The sequence below is a fragment of the Panulirus ornatus genome, chromosome 15 (assembly GCF_036320965.1).
Source record: "Panulirus ornatus isolate Po-2019 chromosome 15, ASM3632096v1, whole genome shotgun sequence".
NCBI lineage: Eukaryota > Metazoa > Arthropoda > Malacostraca > Decapoda > Palinuridae > Panulirus > Panulirus ornatus.
Genome location: NC_092238.1, coordinates 23,650,667 through 23,675,366, shown reverse-complemented (window position 1 = coordinate 23,675,366; position 24,700 = coordinate 23,650,667). Strand labels below are relative to the sequence as shown.

The 24,700-nt window shown below is 41.2% G+C and overlaps 1 protein-coding gene across 5 annotated transcripts in view; it reads right to left on the bottom strand.

Annotated features, from left to right (window-relative positions):
- The window catches only part of alphaCOP (coatomer subunit alpha), a 270,633-nt gene that overhangs the window by 71,059 nt on the left and 174,874 nt on the right, over positions 1-24,700 (bottom strand). For all 5 annotated transcript variants that reach the window (XM_071670568.1, XM_071670569.1, XM_071670571.1 and 2 more), the window contains exon 6: positions 929-1,155. In XM_071670568.1, coding sequence (XP_071526669.1) covers positions 929-1,155 — 227 coding nt within the window. The remainder of the gene's footprint in view (positions 1-928; positions 1,156-24,700) is intronic.

Sequence of the window (24,700 nt, the reverse complement as noted above, 5' to 3'; positions counted from 1 at the left end):
TTGTGAGAGCCCCCAATCTGTTTCCCCATGGTCAGTGACACAACACCTCTTCCAAAGGGGTTGAGGTGACCACTGGAGCACCATACGCAAAAGGATATGTCTAGCAAACTATTCATATCCTACATCAGGCCAAAAGTAAAATATGCTTCTCATGTGTCGTCACCACACCTAAAGAAGCACAAAAAGACAATAAAGAAAGTCCTGAGGAAGACAACAATGACGGCACTGGAATTAAGAGAGATAAGTTAAAGAAAAAGGCTAAAGGCTTTAAACTCAGTCACCCTGAAAGAGAGGAGCGTGAGGGATACCTGATCACAATCTAAGTTTTTAAAAAGTGATGTGAACAGTGAACAGTTCTTCAAGAGATGTAGAGATAGAGCAACCAGGGGATATAACACAAAATCAAGTAAGAAACATGTTAAAAAAGTATGTAAAGAAATACTTTTATAGTGTAAGAGTGGTGGATTAATGGAACATAATGACTGAGGATGTGGTTAATACATCCCATACATAAATCTATAAGGTTATATAATAGCAGAAAAGGTTCAAGATATGGGGCACCATGAGTGTAAAGCTCCCCCTGCACAGTACAAATAGGTACTTGCCATGATGACCATCTTACTCTCATGCAATGTCCCATCCACTTAACATTTGAAAACCACACCAACATCACACAACAGTAACACTTTACCACATTTACATCCCTACCCTTCTTGTAATCATATTTCTAAAAGATGGAACAGAAGAAGGGGCCAAGCAGGGATTGCAAACTAAGCTTGAAGGCCCAGGCTGAAGGATCCAGATGAGTGCTGGAGCCCCATAAAAGATAAAGGGAATTCCTAGGTCAGAAAGTATGTATTCATGTTACAATATGTATTTATACAGTACACTAACATGTAAGTGCATATCATCCTTAAAATCAACTTACCTTGCAATCATTCATTCTCCACAGTTTGACTTGACGATCATCAGAGCCGGATATGACCAATGGAAGAGTAGGATGGAATGCAGCCCAGTTCACACCTCGGTCATGGCCCTCCAGTACATGACGAACAGTGGCATCCCCAGCACTAAAAAGCTCTGGGTTGCGGGTGTGGTGGTCATCACCACCAGTAATCCCACCCATGCCAGGAGAGACATTCTTCTTACGAAGGCCTGCCCATGTATAAATAATATTTCAAAAATAAATCTTAAATAGTTGCAAGTATGACTCATTGTGATGGATATAGAATTAAGAAGGATCTAAGAAAATCTAAGAAAACAAAATACTCGGACACAAAGGTGAAAAGTAAGTCTATTCTACAAACAAAAACAAGGAGCAGACTATGGCACAACAGATGGTGATGCTACAGTGAAAATAAGCACACAGTGACCAGGCATGGCTACAACACAGCTAGCAGTTATCCAATTCATTAATGTAACATGTTATTTCAAATTCAATATTCTTGTTTCTACACTTGGGTGTCACATGCAGTATCTTCTCCTCCACAAAGATTTTTTCAATAAACACAATGACCTCAAATACATTTACATCAAAAATAATTAAACATTCAAATAATCTGTATGAGACACAGTATTTGAAAGAAAATTGTATTTCTAAAACCAAACCAGTCAGCATAATTGTATCAATTTTTTTTTTATCATACTTTACTATTAACCTTTGAAGAAAGAAAACTTAATCCATGGAGCTTTCTCTTCAATGATAATCACAAACATGTTTTCATGTATGAAGTAGTGCTTTCATCAAAATATATCTAAATACTGTAACTGAGTAACAGACAACTGCTGAAGTTTCAGCTCTGAAAGTCACATCAGTCCTATTGTGCCCAATTCCAGGAAACCCAAAAATTACTATCTGGTACATACATCAAAGAGATACAGAGCTCAACAGGCACAAAATCAGGGAAACAATTTGCATTGGAAGCGACATAAGCATAGCACCCTTTCATCTTTCTCTTGCCATAAGAAGTAGGAGCGACACATGCAAAGCAAATGTTTAACTCTTACTTGTCTAACTGTCTACATCTGTATGAGCACACATGCATGGCAACTGTTCATCATATGTTGCAAAGGTGAGAGCATTAAATGCATAACTCTTCAACTTTCTTGCACCTAACAGGAGTTATAGCAACAAATGCATGACATCTGTTTATCTTTCACTTCTGTACTATAAAAAGGCACCCCTATCTTTCTGCAGACATGCCAAGGAAGCTGCCAAGGGCACAACAACTAACACCCATACACATTTGCCAAACAGCAGTCCAGTCTTTCTGTAGACATGCCAAGGAAGTTGCTGGGGGTACAAGAACTAACCCCTTACACATTTGAAAATATTTCATCCATTTTCTTGACATGCTAGAAATTACTGACTGTTAAGGTGATATACTTTTGGAACAATATCATATGAATTATCTTTAAAAAAAAAGAGAAATAGTTTGCATGAGTGACCAGATGAGGGTGCTGAGGGCCTTAATCTGTTTGTGTCTACAGGAAAATGCATGCCAGAAGTATGGCAGCATATCACCTCTCATATCTATAAGAATAAGAGCAACTTAAGCATAGCAAATGGTTCACCTTGTATAGCAGGAATAAGAACACCACAAGCATGACAGCTTTATCTCGTATCTAATACAAGTGAGAGCATCAAATATAAAATGACTTTGATCTCTCCTATATCTAGCAAAAGACAGAACACTACATAAAAGATTATCAATCTTGCACATGACTGACAAGCACAATGTTCATCTGACAGTTATATGCATTAGAATCTCTCTCACACATCTAACAGGAGTAAGAGTATCTAGAGCATGAAAATCATTGAGCAGTGGCATACAACCAATGAGGTTAGGAGGTGCTGCTACTGTGGTAGGGGCTTGAAAATTGGGAAAAGTATGAATTTCAGTCCCTCAAGAGGATACTCTAGCTTTCCGGAGTATCCAAGTCTCACCTAACCTTCTTGTTGTGACCTTGTTACTACATCCTTGGGGTGGAATAGAAGGGAGAGGCATTGCCCAACTCATTCAAGGGAATAGCAGTTTGTTTTTAAACATATACACACTTAAAGTGCACAGTGGTTTTGGTTTTTTGGACAATCTGAGAGCCCCAATGCCTTAGGGAAACACTGCGCTAAAGTTGCCCCCTGCCAGTGGCCTGTCAAGGGTGAGGCACTAAAGGCCAAGCAAAACAGCAGCACTGGAGTCCACCAGCTATGCCAGGTAGTAAAGGAAATGAGATATTGAGAGTGACGGCTTTGAATGGTATGTCCAGTGAGTGTAAAAGGATTGAGCTTGCATGAAAATTTAAATGTTATAGTTTGGAGGTGCTACGATTTAGGGAAATCTATTTCACCGGGCAAGGTGAATAAACTGAAAATGGAAATGATGAATGCAGGTTGTGAGAGGGCATAGAAAGTGTGGTTTATATTCATATTTATTTATTTTGCTTTGTCGCTGTCTCCCGCGTTAGCGAGGTAGCGCAAGGAAACAGACGAAAGAATGGCCCAACCCGCCCACATACACATGTATATACATACACGTCCACACACGCGAATATACATACCTCTACATCTCAATGTACACATATATATACACACACAGACATATACATATATACACATGTACATAATTCATACTGTCTGCCTTTATTTGTTCCCATCGCCATCTCGCCACACATGGAATAACAACCCCCTCCCCCCCTCATGTGTGCGAGGTAGCGCTAGGAAAAGACAACAAAGGCCCCATTCGTTCACACTCAGTCTCTAGCTGTCATGTAATAATGCACCAAAACCACAGCTCCCTTTCCACATCCAGGCCCCACACAACTTTCCATGGTTTACCCCAGACGCTTCACATAACCTGGTTCAATCCATTGACAGCACGTCGACCCTGGTATACCACATCGTTCCAATTCACTCTATTCCTTGCACGCCTTTCACCCTCCTGCATGTTCAGGCCCCGATCACACAAAATCTTTTTCACTCCATCTTTCCACCTCCAATTTGGTCTCCCACTTCTCCTCGTTCCCTCCACCTCCGACACACATATCTTCTTGGTCAATCTTTCCTCACTCATTCTCTCCATGTGACCAAACCATTTCAAAACACCCTCTTCTGCTCTCTCGACCACACTCTTTTCATTTCCACATATCTCTCTTACCCTTACATTACTTACTTGATCAAACCACCTCACACCACATATTGTCCTCAAACATCTCATTTCCAGCACATCCACCCTTCTGCACACAGCTCTATCCATACCCCACACCTCGCAACCATACAACATTGTTGGAACCACTATTCCTTCAAACATACCCATTTTTGCTTTCCGAGATAATGTTCTCAACTTCCAAACATTCTTCAAGGCTCCCAGAATTTTCACCCCCCTCCCCCACCCTATGATTCACTTCCACTTCATTGGTTCCATCCGCTGCCAGATCCACTCCCAGATATCTAAAACACTTTACTTCCTCCAGTTTTTCTCCATTCAAACTTACCTGCCACTTGACTTGACCCTCAACCCTACTGTACCTAATAACCTTGCTCTTATTCACATTTACTCCCAACTTTCTTCTTTCACATACTTTACCAAACTCAGTCACCAGCTTCTGCAGTTTCTTACATGAATCGGCCACCAGCGCTGTATCATCAGCGAACAACTGACTCACTTTACAAGCTCTCTCATCCACAACAGACTGCATACTTGCCCCTCTTTCCAAAACTCTTGCATTCACCTCCCTAACAACCCCATCCATAAACAAATTAAACAACCAGAAAGTGTGGTTATGGATGGAAATTAATGAAAATTATCCGGGAAGAAAGAAGGAAAGATATGCAATTGTGCTACCACTGAGAGTATAAGAGGGTGTTATAAAGCATGGATAGAATGGATCAGGAATTGTGAGTGAAAAAAGTCTGGAATTTTGAAGTATACATGGGTATGTGTATATGTGTAAATATGAAGACTGCATGAGATAATGAAATGAAGTGTTTCTGGAAAATTTTTAATGACTATTGTATAAATGGCTTTGAAAAGGAGAGAAAGGTGGTTGCAATGGGAAATATAAATGCAAAGGTGTGAGGTGATGAAATTGGAAAGATTGATGGTAAATGGGGAGTGCTTACAACAAGCAAGATGTCTACGCTCAGAGGAATTAATTCTTTGCAAATATCTTTCTTCACTACAAGATGATCCACAGGTATATGTGGATGAGAAATGATGGATGAAAAGAACAAAAGGGTTTGAGTGACTATATGAAAGTGCATGAAAGGCTGATAAGGGTTGGGCTGGCTGCTAGAAGTGTGAGAGGATTCTTTGGGGAGACTGACCATTTTGCAGTTCTTGTGGGGTCAGGATCTGGGAGAAAAGGAGGTAAGGTGTAAACAAGAATGGCAAGGAAAAAAAGTGTTGATCAGTAAAAATATAAATCAGAAAGAAGGCAAGGAGGATGACCAAAAGTTTCAATGGAAGTGCAGCATATGCAGGGATGCAGTCATGTGTGAATGAGGTGTTTAAAATGTTTAGAGAAAGACTGTTCAGGTTGTAGAATTAGCAGCTGGATATAAGGGTGTGAGATATAAGAGGAAAAGGGGAAATGCAAGGTGAATGGAAGAGACTGAAACACTGTGGAAGGAAGAAAAAGGCATATGGTAGACTGCTCGAAAGGAATGTACCAATGAAAGTTCAGCAAAGAAAGAGGGAAGAATATAAAAGGCTGATAGAGGAAAGCCAAGAAATAGTAAACCAAAAATTGGATGGAAGTTGAGTGAAAGGTTAAGGAAAATAAGAAACTGTACTGGAAGGAGATAAAAAAGGAAAGAGGTGGGCATAACAATAAAGAGGAGATGCTGAATCATAGAAGGAAGAGAAAGAAATATGGAAAGAATATTTCAAAGAACTGATGAATGTGGGAGTAGGTTATGCAGCAGTTGTTACATGCATGGGTATGGAGAATTGATGGCATATAAGTGCATGGACCTAGAGCAAGAAGTGAGGTAAAAAGGGAGATAATGAGGCTGACAGTGGATGGGATTACAGCTGAAACGTTGAAGCATGGAGGAGAAAATATGAAAATATTAAAAATATAGGGGATAGGGGAGAAAGAATACTTCTCATGTATTCCCTGCGTGTCGTAGAAGGCGACTAAAAGGGGAGGGAGCGGGTGGCTGGAAATCCTCCCCTTTCGTTTTTTTCAATTTTCCAAAAGAAGGAACAGAGAAGGGGGCCAGGTGAGGATATTCCCTCAAAGGTCCAGTCCTCTGTTCTTACTGCTACCTCGCTATCGCGGGAAATGGCGAATAGTACGAAAGAAAAGAAGATTAAAACAAAAATCATGCCTGTGGACTGGGTGAAAGCTACTACTGTTCTTTTACTCTAAGGAAAAGGTGCTAAGAATTAGTGTGGCAATTATAAGGGAATAAGGACAGGAGAGAAAGAATACTTCCCATGTATTCCCTGCGTGTCCTAGAAGGCAACTAAAAGGGAAGGGAGCGCGGGGGGGGGCTTTGGAAATCCTTCCCTCTTTTTTCTTTCTTTTTTCCCCAAAACAAGGAACAGAGAAGGGGGCCAGGTGAGGATATTCCCTCAAAGGTCCAGTCCTCTGTTCTTAACACTACCTTGCTAACGCGGGAAATGGCGAATCATATGAAAGAAAAGAAAGAAGTCCGTTAAGTATACCATGAAAAATGTATGCAAGTTAGGAGCAAGGGGGCTTTAGAAAAAGTAGATGTGTGAATAGATTTTTGCAATGAAAATGACTATGGAAGAGTGTCTAGTGAATGGTAAGAAGCTACATGCAGCTTTTATGCAAGTAAAAGTTAAGTATTGGTATTTGAAAGGAAACAAAGTTTGAAGAATAAATATTGCAAAGCCCCATAGTAAGAAAGAAGTGAACTAAACTGTGTCATTAATATGGGGGGAGAAAGACTGAGACACAAGAAAATTCAAGTATTCAAGCAAAATCTTGGGCATGTTGGGTGATATGGAAAACGAAATAAAGGAATGAGCAGTACAGGGCAGAAGAGTCAATCAGGTTAGAGGTTCAAGTTTGCAAGTGAGGAACAAATTAAGTAACAGCACAGTTATCCCAAACCTATGCAGCTATAACATGGACATGGAATGAGTCATAGAGTTTAAGAATCTGGGCTCAGTATATGAGCTATATGAGAGGAGCATGTTGTGTGACTACATGGAATGAAGTAACAGGGTGTATGAGAGATTTGGTAAGGCAAGGAATACAAAGAAGTGAATTGTGGAATCGTAAAAAAGGTGAAATGAAAGAATGCAAGATGGGGAGTTTACAGGAGAGTATATGCGAGTAAGATTAGAGGGGTTGGTGTGAGAGAAAGATCTCCTGTGACATGTGACATACGGAAATAAGAGTGAAAGAGTACTGGAGGGAGAGGAATGGTGGAAGGATGTATGAAATGATGTACGAGGAAGGCATTCAAGGACGAGGGGACTCTTGCTTAGGATACAGCCTTGATGGGAGTTCCAAGGGGGAATGGGCATCAGATATATAGATAGACAGATAGAAAAACAGAATATGATTAATTTCTCACACTGCTAGCAGAAAAAAAGCATGACACACACACTACAACCATTCTTCTCATGTCCAGAAGAGGTGTGTAACATGCGTGAAAACTTTCAGCTAGCGATGAGGACTAAAAGAAAAACATATATTTCATGTGCGGTGATACCACTACGGAACTCACAAGCTTTGGAGAAATTCTATGAAGAGTTCCCTAGGAGCTGCTGCATTGTGCATTAGTTATCTTACATATAGCACCAACATGAATAGAAATTTTCACATTATTTCAAATCATGTGAAGTATTATAGTTAAATGGGCTACTGATCAAACTCATTTAGACAACATTAATAGCCACCAAGTATCAGTCAAAAAGTGTGAAAATATGGAAACCAAGAGGCAATAAAAATGAAAAACAGCAGCAATTAATGATAAACTCATAAACATAGTAAAAATGATAATATGAAAGGAAGAAAGGAGAGAATCAAAAATTATAATAAATACCATTACTAACTATCCCTGGAGATAGGGGAGAAAGAGTACTTCCTACATATTCCTTGCATGTCGTAGAAGGTGACTAAAAGGCGAGGGAGCGGGGGGGCTGGAAATCCTCCCGTTCCTCTTTTTTTTTTTTTTTTTCAACTCTTCTTCCAAAAAAAACAACAGAAAAGGGGGCCAAGAGAGGATATTCCCTCTAAGTCTCAGTCCTCTGTTCTAAACGCTACCTTGCTGAAGCAGGAAATGGCGAATATGTATGAAAAAACTATTAGTAATATCAATATCACTATCATTAATGCATATGTGGAAATGAAATGTCTAAGGATGATATGTGGTGAAAGGCAGGTTGATCATGTACAGAATAAGAATGTAAGAGAGTGGTGTCCTAGTAAGTGCACTCTGAGAAAGCAGAGCAATGCGCACTGAAATGGTCTGGACATATGGAAAGGATAAGGAAAGAAAGACTGACTAAGATGATCTAAATTTGAGAATTGGAGGGAGGGAGAACTAGCCTATGTCTTGCTAGTTGAATTACTGAACATATAGTGCAATCCTCAGGCACCTCCCCATGAGTCATACATACATTAAATAACCTTACCAACCAGTCAACAATACAGTCACCCCCTTTTTTAATAAATTCCACTGCAATACCATCCAAACCTGCTGCCTTGCCGGCTTTCATCTTCCGCAAAGCTTTTACTACCTCTTCTCTGTTTACCAAATCATTTTCCCTAACCCTCTCACTTTGCACACAACCTCGACCAAAACACCCTATATCTGCCACTCTATCATCAAATACATTCAACAAACCTTCAAAATACTCACTCCATCTCCTTCTCACATCACCACTACTTGTTATCACCTCCCCATTTGCGCCCTTCACTGAAGTTCCCATTTGCTCCCTTGTCTTACGCACTTTATTCACCTCCTTCCAGAACATCTTTTTATTCTCCCTAAAATTTAATGATACTCTCTCACCCCAACTCTCATTTGCCCTTTTTTTCACCTCTTGCACCTTTCTCTTGACCTCCTGTCTCTTTCTTTTATACATCTCCCACTCAATTTCATTTTTTCCCTGCAAAAATCGTCCAAATGCCTCTCTCTTCTCTTTTACTAATACTCTTACTTCTTCATCCCACCACTCACTACCCTTTCTAATCAACCCACCTCCCACTCTTCTCATGCCACAAGCATCTTTTGCGCAATCCATCACTGATTCCCTAAATACATCCCATTCCTCCCCCACTCCCCTTACTTCCATTGTTCTCACCTTTTTCCATTCTGTACTCAGTCTCTCCTGGTACTTCCTCACACAAGTCTCCTTCCCAAGCTCACTTACTCTCACCACCCTCTTCACCCCAACATTCACTCTTCTTTTCTGAAAACCCATACAAATCTTCACCTTAGCCTCCACAAGATAATGATCAGACATCCCTCCAGTTGCACCTCTCAGCACATTAACATCCAAAAGTCTCTCTTTCGTGCGCCTGTCAATTAACACGTAATCCAATAACGCTCTCTGGCCATCTCTCCTACTTACATAAGTATACTTATGTATATCTCGCTTTTTAAACCAGGTATTCCCAATCATCAATCCTTTTTCAGCACATAAATCTACAAGCTCTTCACCATTTCCATTTACAACACTGAACACCCCATGTATACCAATTATTCCCTCAACTGCCACATTACTCACCTTTGCATTCAAATCACCCATCACTATAACTTGGTCTCGTGCATCAAAACCACTAACACACTCATTCAGCTGCTCCCAAAACACTTGCCTCTCATGATCTTTCTTCTCATGCCCAGGTGCATATGCACCAATAATCACCCATCTCTCTCCATCAACTTTCAGTTTTACCCATATTAATCGACAATTTACTTTCTTACATTCTATCACATACTCCCACAACTCCTGTTTCAGGAGTATTGCTACTCCTTCCCTTGCTCTTGTCTTCTCACTAACCCCTGCGTGCATAGTGCCATTGTACAAAGGCAAAGGGGATAAGAGTGAGTGCTCAAATTACAGAGGTATAAGTTTGTTGAGTATTCCTGGTAAATTATATGGGAGGACATTGATTGAGAGGGTGAAGGCATGTACAGAGCATCAGATTGGGGAAGAGCAGTGTGGTTTCAGAAGTGGTAGAGGATGTGTGGATCAGGTGTTTGCTTTGAAGAATGTATGTGAGAAATACTTAGAAAAGCAAATGGATTTGTATGTAGCATTTATGGATCTGGAGAAGGCATATGATAGAGTTGATAGAGATGCTCTGTGGAAGGTATTAAGAATATATGGTGTGGGAGGTAAGTTGTTAGAAGCAGTGAAAAGTTTTTATCGAGGATGTAAGGCATGTGTACGTGTAGGAAGAGAGGAAAGTGATTGGTTCTCAGTGAATGTAGGTTTGCGGCAGGGGTGTGTGATGTCTCCATGGTTGTTTAATTTGTTTATGGATGGGGTTGTTAGGGAGGTGAATGCAAGAGTTTTGGAAAGAGGGGCAAGTATGAAGTCTGTTGGGGATGAGAGAGCTTGGGAAGTGAGTCAGTTGTTGTTCGCTGATGATACAGCGCTGGTGGCTGATTCATGTGAGAAACTGCAGAAGCTGGTGACTGAGTTTGGTCAAGTGTGTGAAAGAAGAAAGTTAAGAGTAAATGTGAATAAGAGCAAGGTTATTAGGTACAGTAGGGTTGAGGGTCAAGTCAATTGGGAGGTGAGTTTGAATGGAGAAAAACTGGAGGAAGTGAAGTGTTTTAGATATCTGGGAGTGGATCTGGCAGCGGATGGAACCATGGAAGCGGAAGTGGATCATAGGGTGGGGGAGGGGGCGAAAATTCTGGGAGCCTTGAAGAATGTGTGGAAGTCGAGAACATTATCTCGGAAAGCAAAAATGGGTATGTTTGAAGGAATAGTGGTTCCAACAATGTTGTATGGTTGTGAGGCGTGGGCTATGGATAGAGTTGTACGCAGGAGGATGGATGTGCTGGAAATGAGATGTTTGAGGACAATGTGTGGTGTGAGGTGGTTTGATCGAGTAAGTAACGGAAGGGTAAGAGAGATGTGTGGAAATAAAAAGAGCGTGGTTGAGAGAGCAGAAGAGGGTGTTTTGAAATGGTTCGGGCACATGGAGAGAATGAGTGAGGAAAGATTGACCAAGAGAATATATGTGTCGGAGGTGGAGGGAACGAGGAGAAGAGGGAGACCAAATTGGAGGTGGAAAGATGGAGTGAAAAAGATTTTGTGTGATCGGGGCCTGAACATGCAGGAGGGTGAAAGGAGGGCAAGGAATAGAGTGAATTGGAGCGATGTGGTATACCGGGGTTGACGTGCTGTCAGTGGATTGAATCAAGGCATGTGAAGCGTCTGGGGTAAACCATGGAAAGCTGTGTAGGTATGTATATTTGCGTGTGTGGACGTATGTATATACATGTGTATGGGGGTGGGTTGGGCCATTTCTTTCGTCTGTTTCCTTGCGCTACCTCGCAAATGCGGGAGACAGCGGGGGAAAAAAAAAAAAAAAAAAAAATATATAGTGCAGTTTCATGTAGCAGTTAATCTAATTATCTGGGTCTGACCCAGATCATATATCTAGTTTTTTTTTTAAATGTTTCTGTAATTGCTCTATGGATGTTTCTCTCCTCTTCTGAAATACATGTTTGCCATTTCCTTTGTCAGTGAAGTAATGCCAGGAACAAAGAAATGGCCCCATTCACTCACAATCACACTAGCTGTCACATATAATGCACTGAAACCACATCCCCTGTCCACAACCAGACCTCACAGACCATTCTCTGGTTTCCCCCAACTGTTTCATATGGCCTGGTTCAACCAACAGACAGCATATTGTTCTCTATATACCACATCATTCCAATTCACTCTATCCCTTACAGTACATAATCCTTGCAACTCTTCTGCATGACACTCCAATGTCTTAGCCTGATGTTTTGTTTTAGATCTCGGGTATCATTTCTGACTTGATAGTTCTGCGTCTTCTGTGTTGGCATACATTCAAATTCAAAACAATCTTTATGTTTTCTACTTACTGTCATGCATATGTTCTCCTGCTTCTTAATATATGGTAGTCCTATCAATCAATAGGAAATGTCAAATAAAAAAAAAAATGTAAACTAAACTTGTCTGGTTCTAAAAGACATTTGAACCTCACATACCAGTTGGGCATTGTGTTAGCTGTAACCACCTATTCCTATAGTGCAGGAGAAGATTTCTACCCAATGTGGCCTCATCTCCTAAACTTTCAATGTCATCATGTAATCTTTCAAACCTTTCAAAACTGCCAGCATTCACTGACTCATTGGTTAGTTTACTCCCACCATCCTAACACTAAACCAGTGCTTCTTATTATCCTCCCCAAGAAAACAAGCTTTTTACAAAGTCTTTTGTTACAACCTCTGGTGCTACATCTTTTGAAGAATTGTTCCCAGTCAATATCATTAAGCTGATCTAGATCCTTAAAAGCAGTCATCAGGTCTCTCCTCTCTCTCCTCTCTTTCATGGTAGGTAGCTCTGTAGCCCTTAGCCTCACAGTGTAGCTCAGTTGCCTTTAATTCAGGTACCATCTTGGTTCCTCTAATCTGTACCCTCTCAATCAGATCTTTGTGCTTTTTTCAGATACAGTGACCAGACTTCTGAGGCATTACTCAATTTTGTTCTATGTAATGAATAAGTTTGCAAACATGTCCTTGACAATTACCTGAATGCAATTCTTATATTTGCAAGCAGAGAGTTAGCCTCTTTCAGAAATCTCTTACAATAGAGTTGAGATAAATCTGGCACAATGTTAACTCCTAGACCTCTTTTACATTCAGATTCCGGTAATTTGTGTCTTGCTTGGTAATAATCATAGCAAAGCCTTTTACATTCTGTTCCATCCTCATCAGCTTGTACTTACTCAGATTTGATCTTAATATCCATTTTTCAGTCCAACTTTGGAGTTTGTCCAAGTTACCCTGGAGGCTTATGATGTTGAGCAACTTCACCCACATAGTTGCATCAATTGTACATATATTTGTTTTTATCTCATCACATACCTCACATTCTTGGGGAATTTTTGTAACATAATGTGCAATGAATAATACATAAAAATTATGTAGAATGCTTCACTCTGCAACAAAAGTTTCACACACACAAGTCAATTACCCTTATTTCCTGTCTATCATAATCAAGGCCAATTTCTTATTATGATCAAAACCAAGTTATTATAATAACAGTTCAACAGCAACAAAATCATTATCACTATCATTAGCACCCCATAGAGTATAACAGTATGTTGAGCTGTACTAAATGCAAACACTGGTTTCAGTAAGTAATCAACAATATTCAACTTATACTCAGTAAAAGATACAATAAATTGTTTTTTCACATATTTTCTAAACAGTTGTTTTCAAGTTCTTATCAAATGAATGAATCAATAATCAACTTCACATTCAGAAAAATCTAAGAAAAGATAGCTATGACAGAATCTGTACTTGGCGTACATACAACAGATCAAAACATCTACTTATAATCTGAGAATAATACAGCAAACCATATTTTACAAACATTATTTCTACACAGTTCTCTTCAGTAGGTTCTTCCCAAATGCATATTTCAATAATTAACAACATAATCAGTAGAATATAAGAGAAAAGACTTGGAAATCTTACCAACTCATGATAGCCTTACAATCAGAAAACTGAAACTACAATTCATAAACGATACAGCAAATTTTAATTTTCATACACTTTTTCTACACACTCTACTTCATTATGTTCCTATCTTATGGTGGAACTAACAGCTACACACATATTCAGAAAAATAACAATGAAAGTAAGTGCACAATTTGAAGTGCTACATAGAGCAGGAATGCTTGCAATCTCAGTGAAGCTAGCATCACCAGTTAAAACATCCATTTTATTCTTAGTGAATGATAGGGTCATTTTTTGCACAAAGTTTTTCTACACATTTCAATAGATTCTTACCTAATGCAAAATTAAACTCGCTCAATTCCTTGCACGCCTTTCACCCTCCTGCATAAAGATTTTGAGTGATCGGGGCCTGAACATGCAGGAGGGTGAAAGGCGTGCAAGGAATAGAGTGAATTGGAACCATGTGGTATACCCGGGTCGACATGCTGCCAATGGATTGAACCAGGGCGTGTGAAGTGTCTGGGGTAAACCATGTAAAGTTCTGTGAGGCCTGGATGTGGAAAGGGAGCTGTGGTTTCAGTGCATTATACATGACAACTAGAGACTGAGTGTGAACGAAAGTGGCCTTTGTTGTCTTTTCCTAGCGCTACCTTGCGCACATTAGGGGGGAGGGGGTGGTTATTTCATGTGTGGCGGGGTGGCGATGGGAATGAATAAAGGCAGACAGTATGAATTATGTGCATGTATGTCTGTGTGTGTATATATATGCATACGTTGAGATGTATAGGAATGTATATTTGCTTGTGTGGACGTGTATGTATATACATGTGTATGTGGGTGGGTTGGGCCATTCTTTCGTCTGTTTCCTTGCGCTACCTCGCTAATGCGGGAGACAGCGACAAAGCAAAATAATAATAATAAATCTTTTTTTTTTTTTTTTTTTTTTTTTTTTTTTTTTATACTTTGTCGCTGTCTCCCGCGTTTGCGAGGTAGCGCAAGGAAACAGACGAAAGAAATGGCCCAACCCCCCCCCCATACACATGTACATACACACGTCCACACACGCAAATATACATACCTACACAGCTTTCCATGGTTTACCCCAGACGCTTCACATGCCTTGATTCAATCCACTGACAGCACGTCAACCCCTGTATACCACATCGCTCCAATTCACTCTATTCCTTGCCCTCCTTTCACCCTCCTGCATGTTCAGGCCCCGATCACACAAAATCTTTTTCACTCCATCTTTCCACCTCCAATTTGGTCTCCCTCTTCTCCTCGTTCCCTCCACCTCCGACACATATATCCTCTTGGTCAATCTTTCCTCACTCATTCTCTCCATGTGCCCAAACCATTTCAAAACACCCTCTTCTGCTCTCTCAACCACGCTCTTTTTATTTCCACACATCTCTCTTACCCTTACGTTACTTACTCGATCAAACCACCTCACACCACACATTTTCCTCAAACATCTCATTTCCAGCACATCCATCCTCCTGTGCACATCTCTATCCATAGCCCACGCCTCGCAACCATACAACATTGTTGGAACCACTATTCCTTCAAACATACCCATTTTTGCTTTCCGAGATAATGTTCTCGACTTCCACACATTTTTCAAGGCTCCCAAAATTTTCGCCCCCTCCCCCACCCTATGATCCACTTCCGCTTCCATGGTTCCATCCACTGACAGATCCACTCCCAGATATCTAAAACACTTCACTTCCTCCAGTTTTTCTCCATTCAAACTCACCTCCCAATTAACTTGACCCTCACCCCTACTGTACCTAATAACCTTGCTCTTATTCACATTTACTCTTAACTTTCTTCTTCCACACACTTTACCAAACTCAGTCACCAGCTTCTGCAGTTTCTTTAAATATATATATATTTTGAAATGGTTTGGGCACATGGAGAGAATGAGTGAGGAAAAATTGAACAAAAGGATATATGTGTCGGAGGTGGAGGGAACGAGGAGAAGTGGGAGACCAAATTGGAGGTGGAAAGATGGAGTGAAAAAGATTTTGTGTGATCGGGGCCTGAACATGCAGGAGGGTGAAAGGCGGGGAAGGAATAGAGTGAATTGGATCGATGTGGTATACCGGGGTTGACGTGCTGTCAGTGGATTGAATCAGGGCATGTGAAGCGTCTGGGATAAACCATGGAAAGTTGTGTGGGGCCTGGATGTGGAAAGGGAGCTGTGGTTTCGGGCATTATTGCATGACAGCTAGAGACTGAGTGTGAATGAATGGGGCCTTTGTTGTCTTTTCCTAGTGCTACCTCGCACACATGAGGGGGAGGGGGATGGTATTCCATGTGTGGCGAGGTGGCGATGGGAATGAATAAAGGCAGACAGTGTGAATTGTGTGCATGGGTATATATGTATGTGTCTATGTGCGTATATATATGTGTACATTGAGATGTATAGGTATGTATATGTGCGTGTGTGGACGTGTATGTATATACATTGTGTATGGGGGTGGGTTGGGCCATCTCTTTCATCTGTTTCCTTGCGCTACCTCGCAAACGCGGGAGACAGTGGCAAAAAAATATATATATATATATATATATATATATATATATATTCTTTTCATTCAAACTATTCGCCATTTCCCGCGTTAGCGAGGTAGCATTAAGAACAGAGAACTGGGCCTTTGAGGGAATATGCTCACCTGGCCCCCTTCTCTGTTCCTTCTTTTGGAAAATTAAAAAAAAATAATGAGAGGGGAGGATTTCCAGCCCCCCGCCCCATATATATATATATATATATATTTTTTTTTTTTTTATACTTTGTCGCTGTCTCCCGCGTTTGCGAGGTAGCGCAAGGAAACAGACGAAAGAAATGGCCCAACCCCCCCCCATACACATGTATATACATACGTCCACACACGCAAATATACATACCTACACAGCTTTCCATGGTTTACCCCAGACGCTTCACATGCCTTGATTCAATCCACTGACAGCACGTCAACCCCGGTATACCACATCGCTCCAATTCACTCTATTCCTTGCCCTCCTTTCACCCTCCTGCATGTTCAGGCCCCGATCACACAAAATCTTTTTCACTCCATCTTTCCACCTCCAATTTGGTCTCCCTCTTCTCCTCGTTCCCTCCACCTCCGACACATATATCCTCTTGGTCAATCTTTCCTCACTCATTCTCTCCATGTGCCCAAACCACTTCAAAACACCCTCTTCTGCTCTCTCAACCACGCTCTTTTTATTTCCACACATCTCTCTTACCCTTACGTTACTCACTCGATCAAACCACCTCACACCACACATTGTCCTCAAACATCTCATTTCCAGCACATCCATCCTCCTGCGCACAACTCTATCCATAGCCCAGCCTCGCAACCATACAACATTGTTGGAACCACTATTCCTTCAAACATACCCATTTTTGCTTTCCGAGATAATGTTCTCGACTTCCACACATTCTTCAAGGCTCCCAGAATTTTCACCCCCTCCCCCACCCTATGATCCACTTCCGCTTCCATGGTTCCATCCGCTGCCAGATCCACTCCCAGATATCTAAAACACTTCACTTCCTCCAGTTTTTCTCCATTCAAACTCACCTCCCAATTGACTTGACCCTCAACCCTACTGTACCTAATAACCTTGCTCTTATTCACATTTACTCATAACTTTCTTCTTCCACACACTTTACCAAACTCAGTCACCAGCTTCTGCAGTTTCTCACATGAATCAGCCACCAGCGCTGTATCATCAGCGAACAACAACTGACTCACTTCCCAAGCTCTCTCATCCCCAACAGACTTCATACTTGCCCCTCTTTCCAAAACTCTTGCATTTACCTCCTTAACAACCCCATCCATAAACAAATTAAACAACCATGGAGACATCACACACCCCTGCCGCAAACCTACATTCACTGAGAACCAATCACTTTCCTCTCTTCCTACACGTACACATGCCTTACATCCTCGATAAAAACTTTTCACTGCTTCTAACAACTTTCCTCCCACACCATATATTCTTAATACCTTCCACAGAGCATCTCTATCAATTCTATCATATGCCTTCTCCAGATCCATAAATGCTACATACAAATCCATTTGCTTTTCTAAGTATTTCTCACATACATTCTTCAAAGCAAACACCTGATCCACACATCCTCTACCACTTCTGAAACCACACTGCTCTTCCCCAATCTGATGCTCTGTACATGCCTTCACCCTCTCAATCAATACCCTCCCATATAATTTACCAGGAATACTCAACAAACTTATACCTCTGTAATTTGAGCACTCACTCTTATCCCCTTTGCCTTTGTACAATGGCACTATGCACGCATTCCGCCAATCCTCAGGCACCTCACCATGAGTCATACATACATTAAATAACCTTACCAACCAGTCAACAATACAGTCACCCCCTTTTTTAATAAATTCCACTGCAATACCATCCAAACCTGCTGCCTTGCCGGCTTTCATCTTCCACAAAGCTTTCACTACCTCTTCTCTGTTTACCAAACCATTTTCCCTAACCCTCTCACTTTGCACACCACCTCGACCAAAACACCCTATATCTGCCACTCTATCATCAAACACATTCAACAAACCTTCAAAATACTCACTCCATCTCCCTCTCACATCACCACTACTTGTTATCACCTCCCCATTTGCGCCCTTCACTGAAGTTCCCATTTGCTCCCTTGTCTTACGCACTTTATTTACCTCCTTCCAGAACATCTTTTTATTCTCCCTAAAATTTAATGATACTCTCTCACCCCAACTCTGGTATTCCTCACGTGTCGTAGAAAGCGACTAGAGGGGACGGGAGCGGGGGGCCAGAAATCCTCCCCTCCTTGTATTAACTTTCTAAAATGGGAAACAGAAGAAGGAGTCACGCGGGGAGGGCTCATCCTCCTCGAAGGCTCAGAGTGGGGTGCCTAAATGTGTGTGGATGTAACCAAGATGTGAAAAAAGGAGAGATAGGTAGTATGTTTGAGGAAAGGAACCTGGATGTTTTGGCTCTGAGTGAAACGAAGCTCAAGGGTAAAGGGGAAGAGTGGTTTGGGAATGTCTGGGGAGTAAAGTCAGGGATTAGTGAGAGGACAAGAGCAAGGGAAGGAGTAGCAATACTCCTGAAACAGGAGTTGTGGGAGTATGTGATAGAGTGTAAGAAAGTAAATTCTCGATTAATATGGGTAAAACTGAAAGTTGATGGAGAGAGGTGGGTGATTATTGGTGCATATGCACCTGGGCATGAGAAGAAAGATCAAGAGAGGCAAGTGTTTTGGGAGCAGCTGAATGAGTGTGTTAGTGGTTTTGATGCACGAGACCGGGTTATAGTGATGGGTGATTTGAATGCAAAGGTGAGTAATGTGGCAGTTGAGGGAATAATTGGTATACATGGGGTGTTCAGTGTTGTAAATGGAAATGGTGAAGAGCTTGTAGATTTATGTGCTGAAAAAGGACTGATGATTGGGAATACCTGGTTTAAAAAGCGAGATATACATAAGTATACTTATGTAAGTAGGATTGAATTACGTGTTAATTGACAGGCGTGCGAAAGAGAGACTTTTGGATGTTAATGTGCTGAGAGGTGCAACTGGAGGGATGTCTGATCATTATCTTGTGGAGGCTAAGGTGAAGATTTGTATGGGTTTTCAGAAAAGAAGAGTGAATGTTGGGGTGAAGAGGGTGGTGAGAGTAAGTGAGCTTGAGAAGGAGACCTGTGTGAGGAAGTACCAGGAGAGACTGAGTACAGAATGGAAAAAGGTGAGAACAATGGAAGCAAGGGGAGTGGGGGAGGAATGGGATGTATTTAGGGAATCAGTGATGGATTGCGCAAAAGATGCTTGTGGCATGAGAAGAGTGGGAGGTGGGTTGATTAGAAAGGGTAGTGAGTGGTGGGATGAAGAAGTAAGAGTATTAGTGAAAGAGAAGAGAGAGGCATTTGGACGATTTTTGCAGGGAAAAAATGCAATTGAGTGGGAGATGTATAAAAGAAAGAGACAGGAGGTCAAGAGAAAGGTGCAAGAGGTGAAAAAAAGGGCAAATGAGAGTATATATATATATATATATATATATATATATATATATATATATATATATATATATATATATATATATGTGTGTGTTGTATGGTTGCGAGGCGTGGGCTATGGATAGAGTTGTGCGCAGGAGGATGGATGTGCTGGAAATGAGATGTTTGAGGACAATGTGTGGTGTGAGGTGGTTTGATCGAGTGAGTAACGTAAGGGTAAGAGAGATGTGTGGAAATAAAAAGAGCGTGGTTGAGAGAGCAGAAGAGGGTGTTTTGAAGTGGTTTGGGCACATGGAGAGGATGAGTGAGGAAAGATTGACCAAGAGGATATATGTGTCGGAGGTGGAGGGAACGAGGAGAAGAGGGAGACCAAATTGGAGGTGGAAAGATGGAGTGAAAAAGATTTTGTGTGATCGGGGCCTGAACATGCAGGAGGGTGAAAGGAGGGCAAGGAATAGAGTGAATTGGAGCGATGTGGTATACCGGGGTTGACGTGCTGTCAGTGGATTGAATCAAGGCATGTGAAGCGTCTGGGGTAAACCATGGAAAGCTGTGTAGGTATGTATATTTGCGTGTGTGGACGTATGTATATACATGTGTATGGGGGGGGTTGGGCCATTTCTTTCGTCTGTTTCCTTGCGCTACCTCGCAAACGCGGGAGACAGCGACAATAAAAAAAAAAAAATATATATATATATATATATATATATATATATATATATATATATATATATATATATATATATATATATATAAATATATATATATATATATATATTACAAAATGTGTTTTTGCCACATTAAACACAGGAATATGTGTGGTTCGTCCATATTTCATTACTGATTCTTATTATATGAAATAAAACCTTTTTCATCACTGCAGTTTCAGTTCTAATTAATGATTATCCAAACAGATCATATCACCTTTCATTTATACTTAATCTCAGCTCTTTCATTTCTTCGATACGCCCTTCTACCCGCAGACTTTAGACTTGGCTATGCTTCTTACCACTTATCCGTTTTTGTTCCATACCACTATTTTTTTTCCTCTTGGCCATATATCAAAGCTTCCTCTCCTTATATAATTCACTACTAATTTCCACCTATTGTGGCAGCTTTTCACATTTACCATATTCCTATTCAGTTGCCCATTATACACATATTTCTTTTTTCCATGTTCATTGTTTCTCACATTATTGAGATAGTGCTTGGAACAAAGATCAGCCTCATTTGTTCACATGTTCTCTGCCACCAGAGTTGTCTTTACAAACCTGCCCTCTTTCTAAGACCCATTCATATACTTCCCTTACCTTCTCATCCCTGGGGATAGGGGAGCAAGAATACTTCCCACGTGTTCCCTGCGTGTCGTAGAAGGCGACTGAAAGGGGAGGGAGCGGGGGGCTGGAAATCCTCCCCTCTCGTTTTTTTTTTTAATTTTCCAAAAGAAGGAACAGAGAATTGGGCCAGGTGAGTGTAGTCCCTCAAAGGCCCAGTCCTCTGTTCTTGGCGCTACCTCCCTAATGCGGGAAATGGCGAATAGTTTGAAAAAAAAAGGAAAATATATATATATATATATATATATATATATATATATATATATAGTGGTTCCAACAATGTTGTATGGTTGCGAGGCGTGAGCTATGGATAGAGTTGTGCGCAGGAGGATGGATGTGCTGGAAATGAGATGTCTGAGGACAATGTGTGGTGTGAGGTGGTTTGATCGAGTAAGTAACGTAAGGGTGAGAGAGATGTGTGGAAATAAAAAGAGCGTGGTTGAGAGAGCAGAAGAGGGTGTTTTGAAATGGTTTGGGCACATGGAGAGAATGAGTGAGGAAAGGTTGACCAAGAAGATATATGTGTCGGAGGTGGAGGGAACGAGGAGAAGAGGGAGACCAAATTGGAGGTGGAAAGATGGAGTGAAAAAGATTTTGTGTGATCGGGGCCTGAACTTGCAGGAGGGTGAAAGGAGGGCAAGGAATAGAGTGAATTGGAGCAATGTGGTATACCGGGGTTGACGTGCTGTCAGTGGATTGAATCAAGACATGTGAAGCGTCTGGGGTAAACCATGGAAAGCTGTGTAGGTATGTATATGTGCGTGTGTGGACGTATGTATATACATGTGTATGGGGGGGGGTTGGGCCATTTCTTTCGTCTGTTTCCTTGCGCTACCTCGCAAACGCGGGAGACAGCGACAAAGTATAAAAAAAAAAAAAAAAACATATATATATATATATATATATATATGGGGAAGAGCAGTGCGGTTTCAGAAGTGGTAGAGGATGTATGGATCAGGTGTTTGCTTTGAAGAATGTATGTGAGAAATACTTAGAAAAGCAAATGGATTTGTATGTAGCATTTATGGATCTGGAGAAGGCATATGATAGAGTTGATAGAGATGCTCTGTGGAAGGTATTAAGAATATATGGTGTGGGAGGCAAGTTGTTAGAAGCAGTGAAAAGTTTTTATCGAGGATGTAAGGCATGTGTACGTGTAGGAAGAGAGGAAAGTGATTGGTTCTCAGTGAATGTAGGTTTGCGGCAGGGGTGTGTGATGTCTCCATGGTTGTTTAATTTGTTTATGGATGGGGTTGTTAGGGAGGTAAATGCAAGAGTCCTGGAAAGAGGGGCAAGTATGAAGTCTGTTGGGGATGAGAGAGCTTGGGAAGTGAGTCAGTTGTTGTTCGCTGATGATACAGCGCTGGTGGCTGATTCATGTGAGAAACTGCAGAAGCTGGTGACTGAGTTTGGTAAAGTGTGTGGAAGAAGAAAGTTAAGAGTAAATGTGAATAAGAGCAAGGTTATTAGGTACAGTAGGGGTGAGGGTCAAGTCAATTGGGAGGTGAGTTTGAATGGAGAAAAACTGGAGGAAGTGAAGTGTTTTAGATATCTGGGAGTGGATCTGTCAGCGGATGGAACCATGGAAGCGGAAGTGGATCATAGGGTGGGGGAGGGGGCGAAAATTTTGGGAGCCTTGAAAAATGTGTGGAAGTCGAGAACATTATCTCGGAAAGCAAAAATGGGTATGTTTGAAGGAATAGTGGTTCCAACAATGTTGTATGGTTGCGAGGCGTGGGCTATGGATAGAGATGTGCGCAGGAGGATGGATGTGCTGGAAATGAGATGTTTGAGGACAATGTGTGGTGTGAGGTGGTTTGATCGAGTGAGTAACGTAAGGGTAAGAGAGATGTGTGGAAATAAAAAGAGCGTGGTTGAGAGAGCAGAAGAGGGTGTTTTGAAATGGTTTGGGCACATGGAGAGAATGAGTGAGGAAAGATTGACCAAGAGGATATATGTGTCGGAGGTGGAGGGAACGAGGAGAAGAGGGAGACCAAATTGGAGGTGGAAAGATGGAGTGAAAAAGATTTTGTGTGATCGGGGCCTGAACATGCAGGAGGGTGAAAGGAGGGCAAGGAATAGAGTGAATTGGAGCGATGTGGTATACAGGGGTTGACGTGCTGTCAGTGGATTGAATCAAGGCATGTGAAGCGTCTGGGGTAAACCATGGAAAGCTGTGTAGGTATGTATATTTGCGTGTGTGGACGTATGTACATGTGTATGGGGGGGGTTGGGCCATTTCTTTCATCTGTTTCCTTGCGCTACCTCGCAAACGCGGGAGACAGCGACAAAGTATAAAAAAAAAAAAAAAAAAAAAAAAAAAAATATATATATATATATATATATATATATATATATATATATATATATATATATAAATAAATTGAGTGGGAGATGTATAAAAGAAAGAGACAGGAGGTCAAGAGAATGGTGCAAGAGGTGAAAAAGAGGGCAAATGAGAGTTGGGGTGAGAGAGTATCATTAAATTTTTGGGAGAATAAAAAGATGTTCTGGAAGGAGGTAAATAAAGTGCGTAAGACAAGGGAGCAAATGGGAACTTCAGTGAAGGGCGCAAATGGGGAGGTGATAACAAGTAGTGGTAATGTGAGAAGGAGATGGAGTGAGTATTCTGAAGGTTTATTGAATGTGTTTGATGATAGAGTGGCAGATATAGGGTGTTTTGGTCGAGGTGGTGTGCAAAGTGAGAGGGTTAGGGAAAATGATTTGGTAAACAGAAAAGAGGTAGTAAAAGCTTTGCGGAAGATGAAAGCCGGCAAGGCAGCAGGTTTGGATGGTATTGCAGTGGAATTAAAAAAGGGGGTGACTGTATTATTGACTGGTTGGTAAGGTTATTTAATGTATGTATGACTCATGGTGAGGTGCCTGAGGATTGGTGGAATGCGTGCATAGTGCCATTGTACAAAAACAAAGGGGATAAGAGTGAGTGCTCAAATTACAGAGGTACAAGTTTGTTGAGTATTCCTGGTAAATTATATGGGAGGATATTGATTGAGAGGGTGAAGGCATGTACAGAGCATCAGATTGGGGAAGAGCAGTGTGGTTTCAGAAGTGGTAGAGGATGTGTGGATCAGGTGTTTGCTTTGAAGAATGTATGTGAGAAATACTTAGAAAAGCAAATGGATTTGTATGTAGCATTTATGGATCTGGAGAAGGCATATGATAGAGTTGATAGAGATGCTCTGTGGAAGGTATTAAGAATATATGGTGTGGGAGGTAAGTTGTTAGAAGCAGTGAAAAGTTTTTATCGAGGATGTAAGGCATGTGTACGTGTAGGAAGAGAGGAAAGTGATTGGTTCTCAGTGAATGTAGGTTTGCGGCAGGGGTGTGTGATGTCTCCATGGTTGTTTAATTTGTTTATGGATGGGGTTGTTAAGGAGGTGAATGCAAGAGTTTTGGAAAGAGGGGCAAGTATGAAGTCTGTTGGGGATGAGAGAGCTTGGGAAGTGAGTCAGATGTTGTTCGCTGATGATACAGCGCTGGTGGCTGATTCATGTGAGAAACTGCAGAAGCTGGTGACTGAGTTTGGTAAAGTGTGTGAAAGAAGAAAGTTAAGAGTAAATGTGAATAAGAGCAAGGTTATTAGGTACAGTAGGGTTGAGGGTCAAGTCAATTGGGAGGTAAGTTTGAATGGAGAAAAACTGGAGGAAGTGAAGTGTTTTAG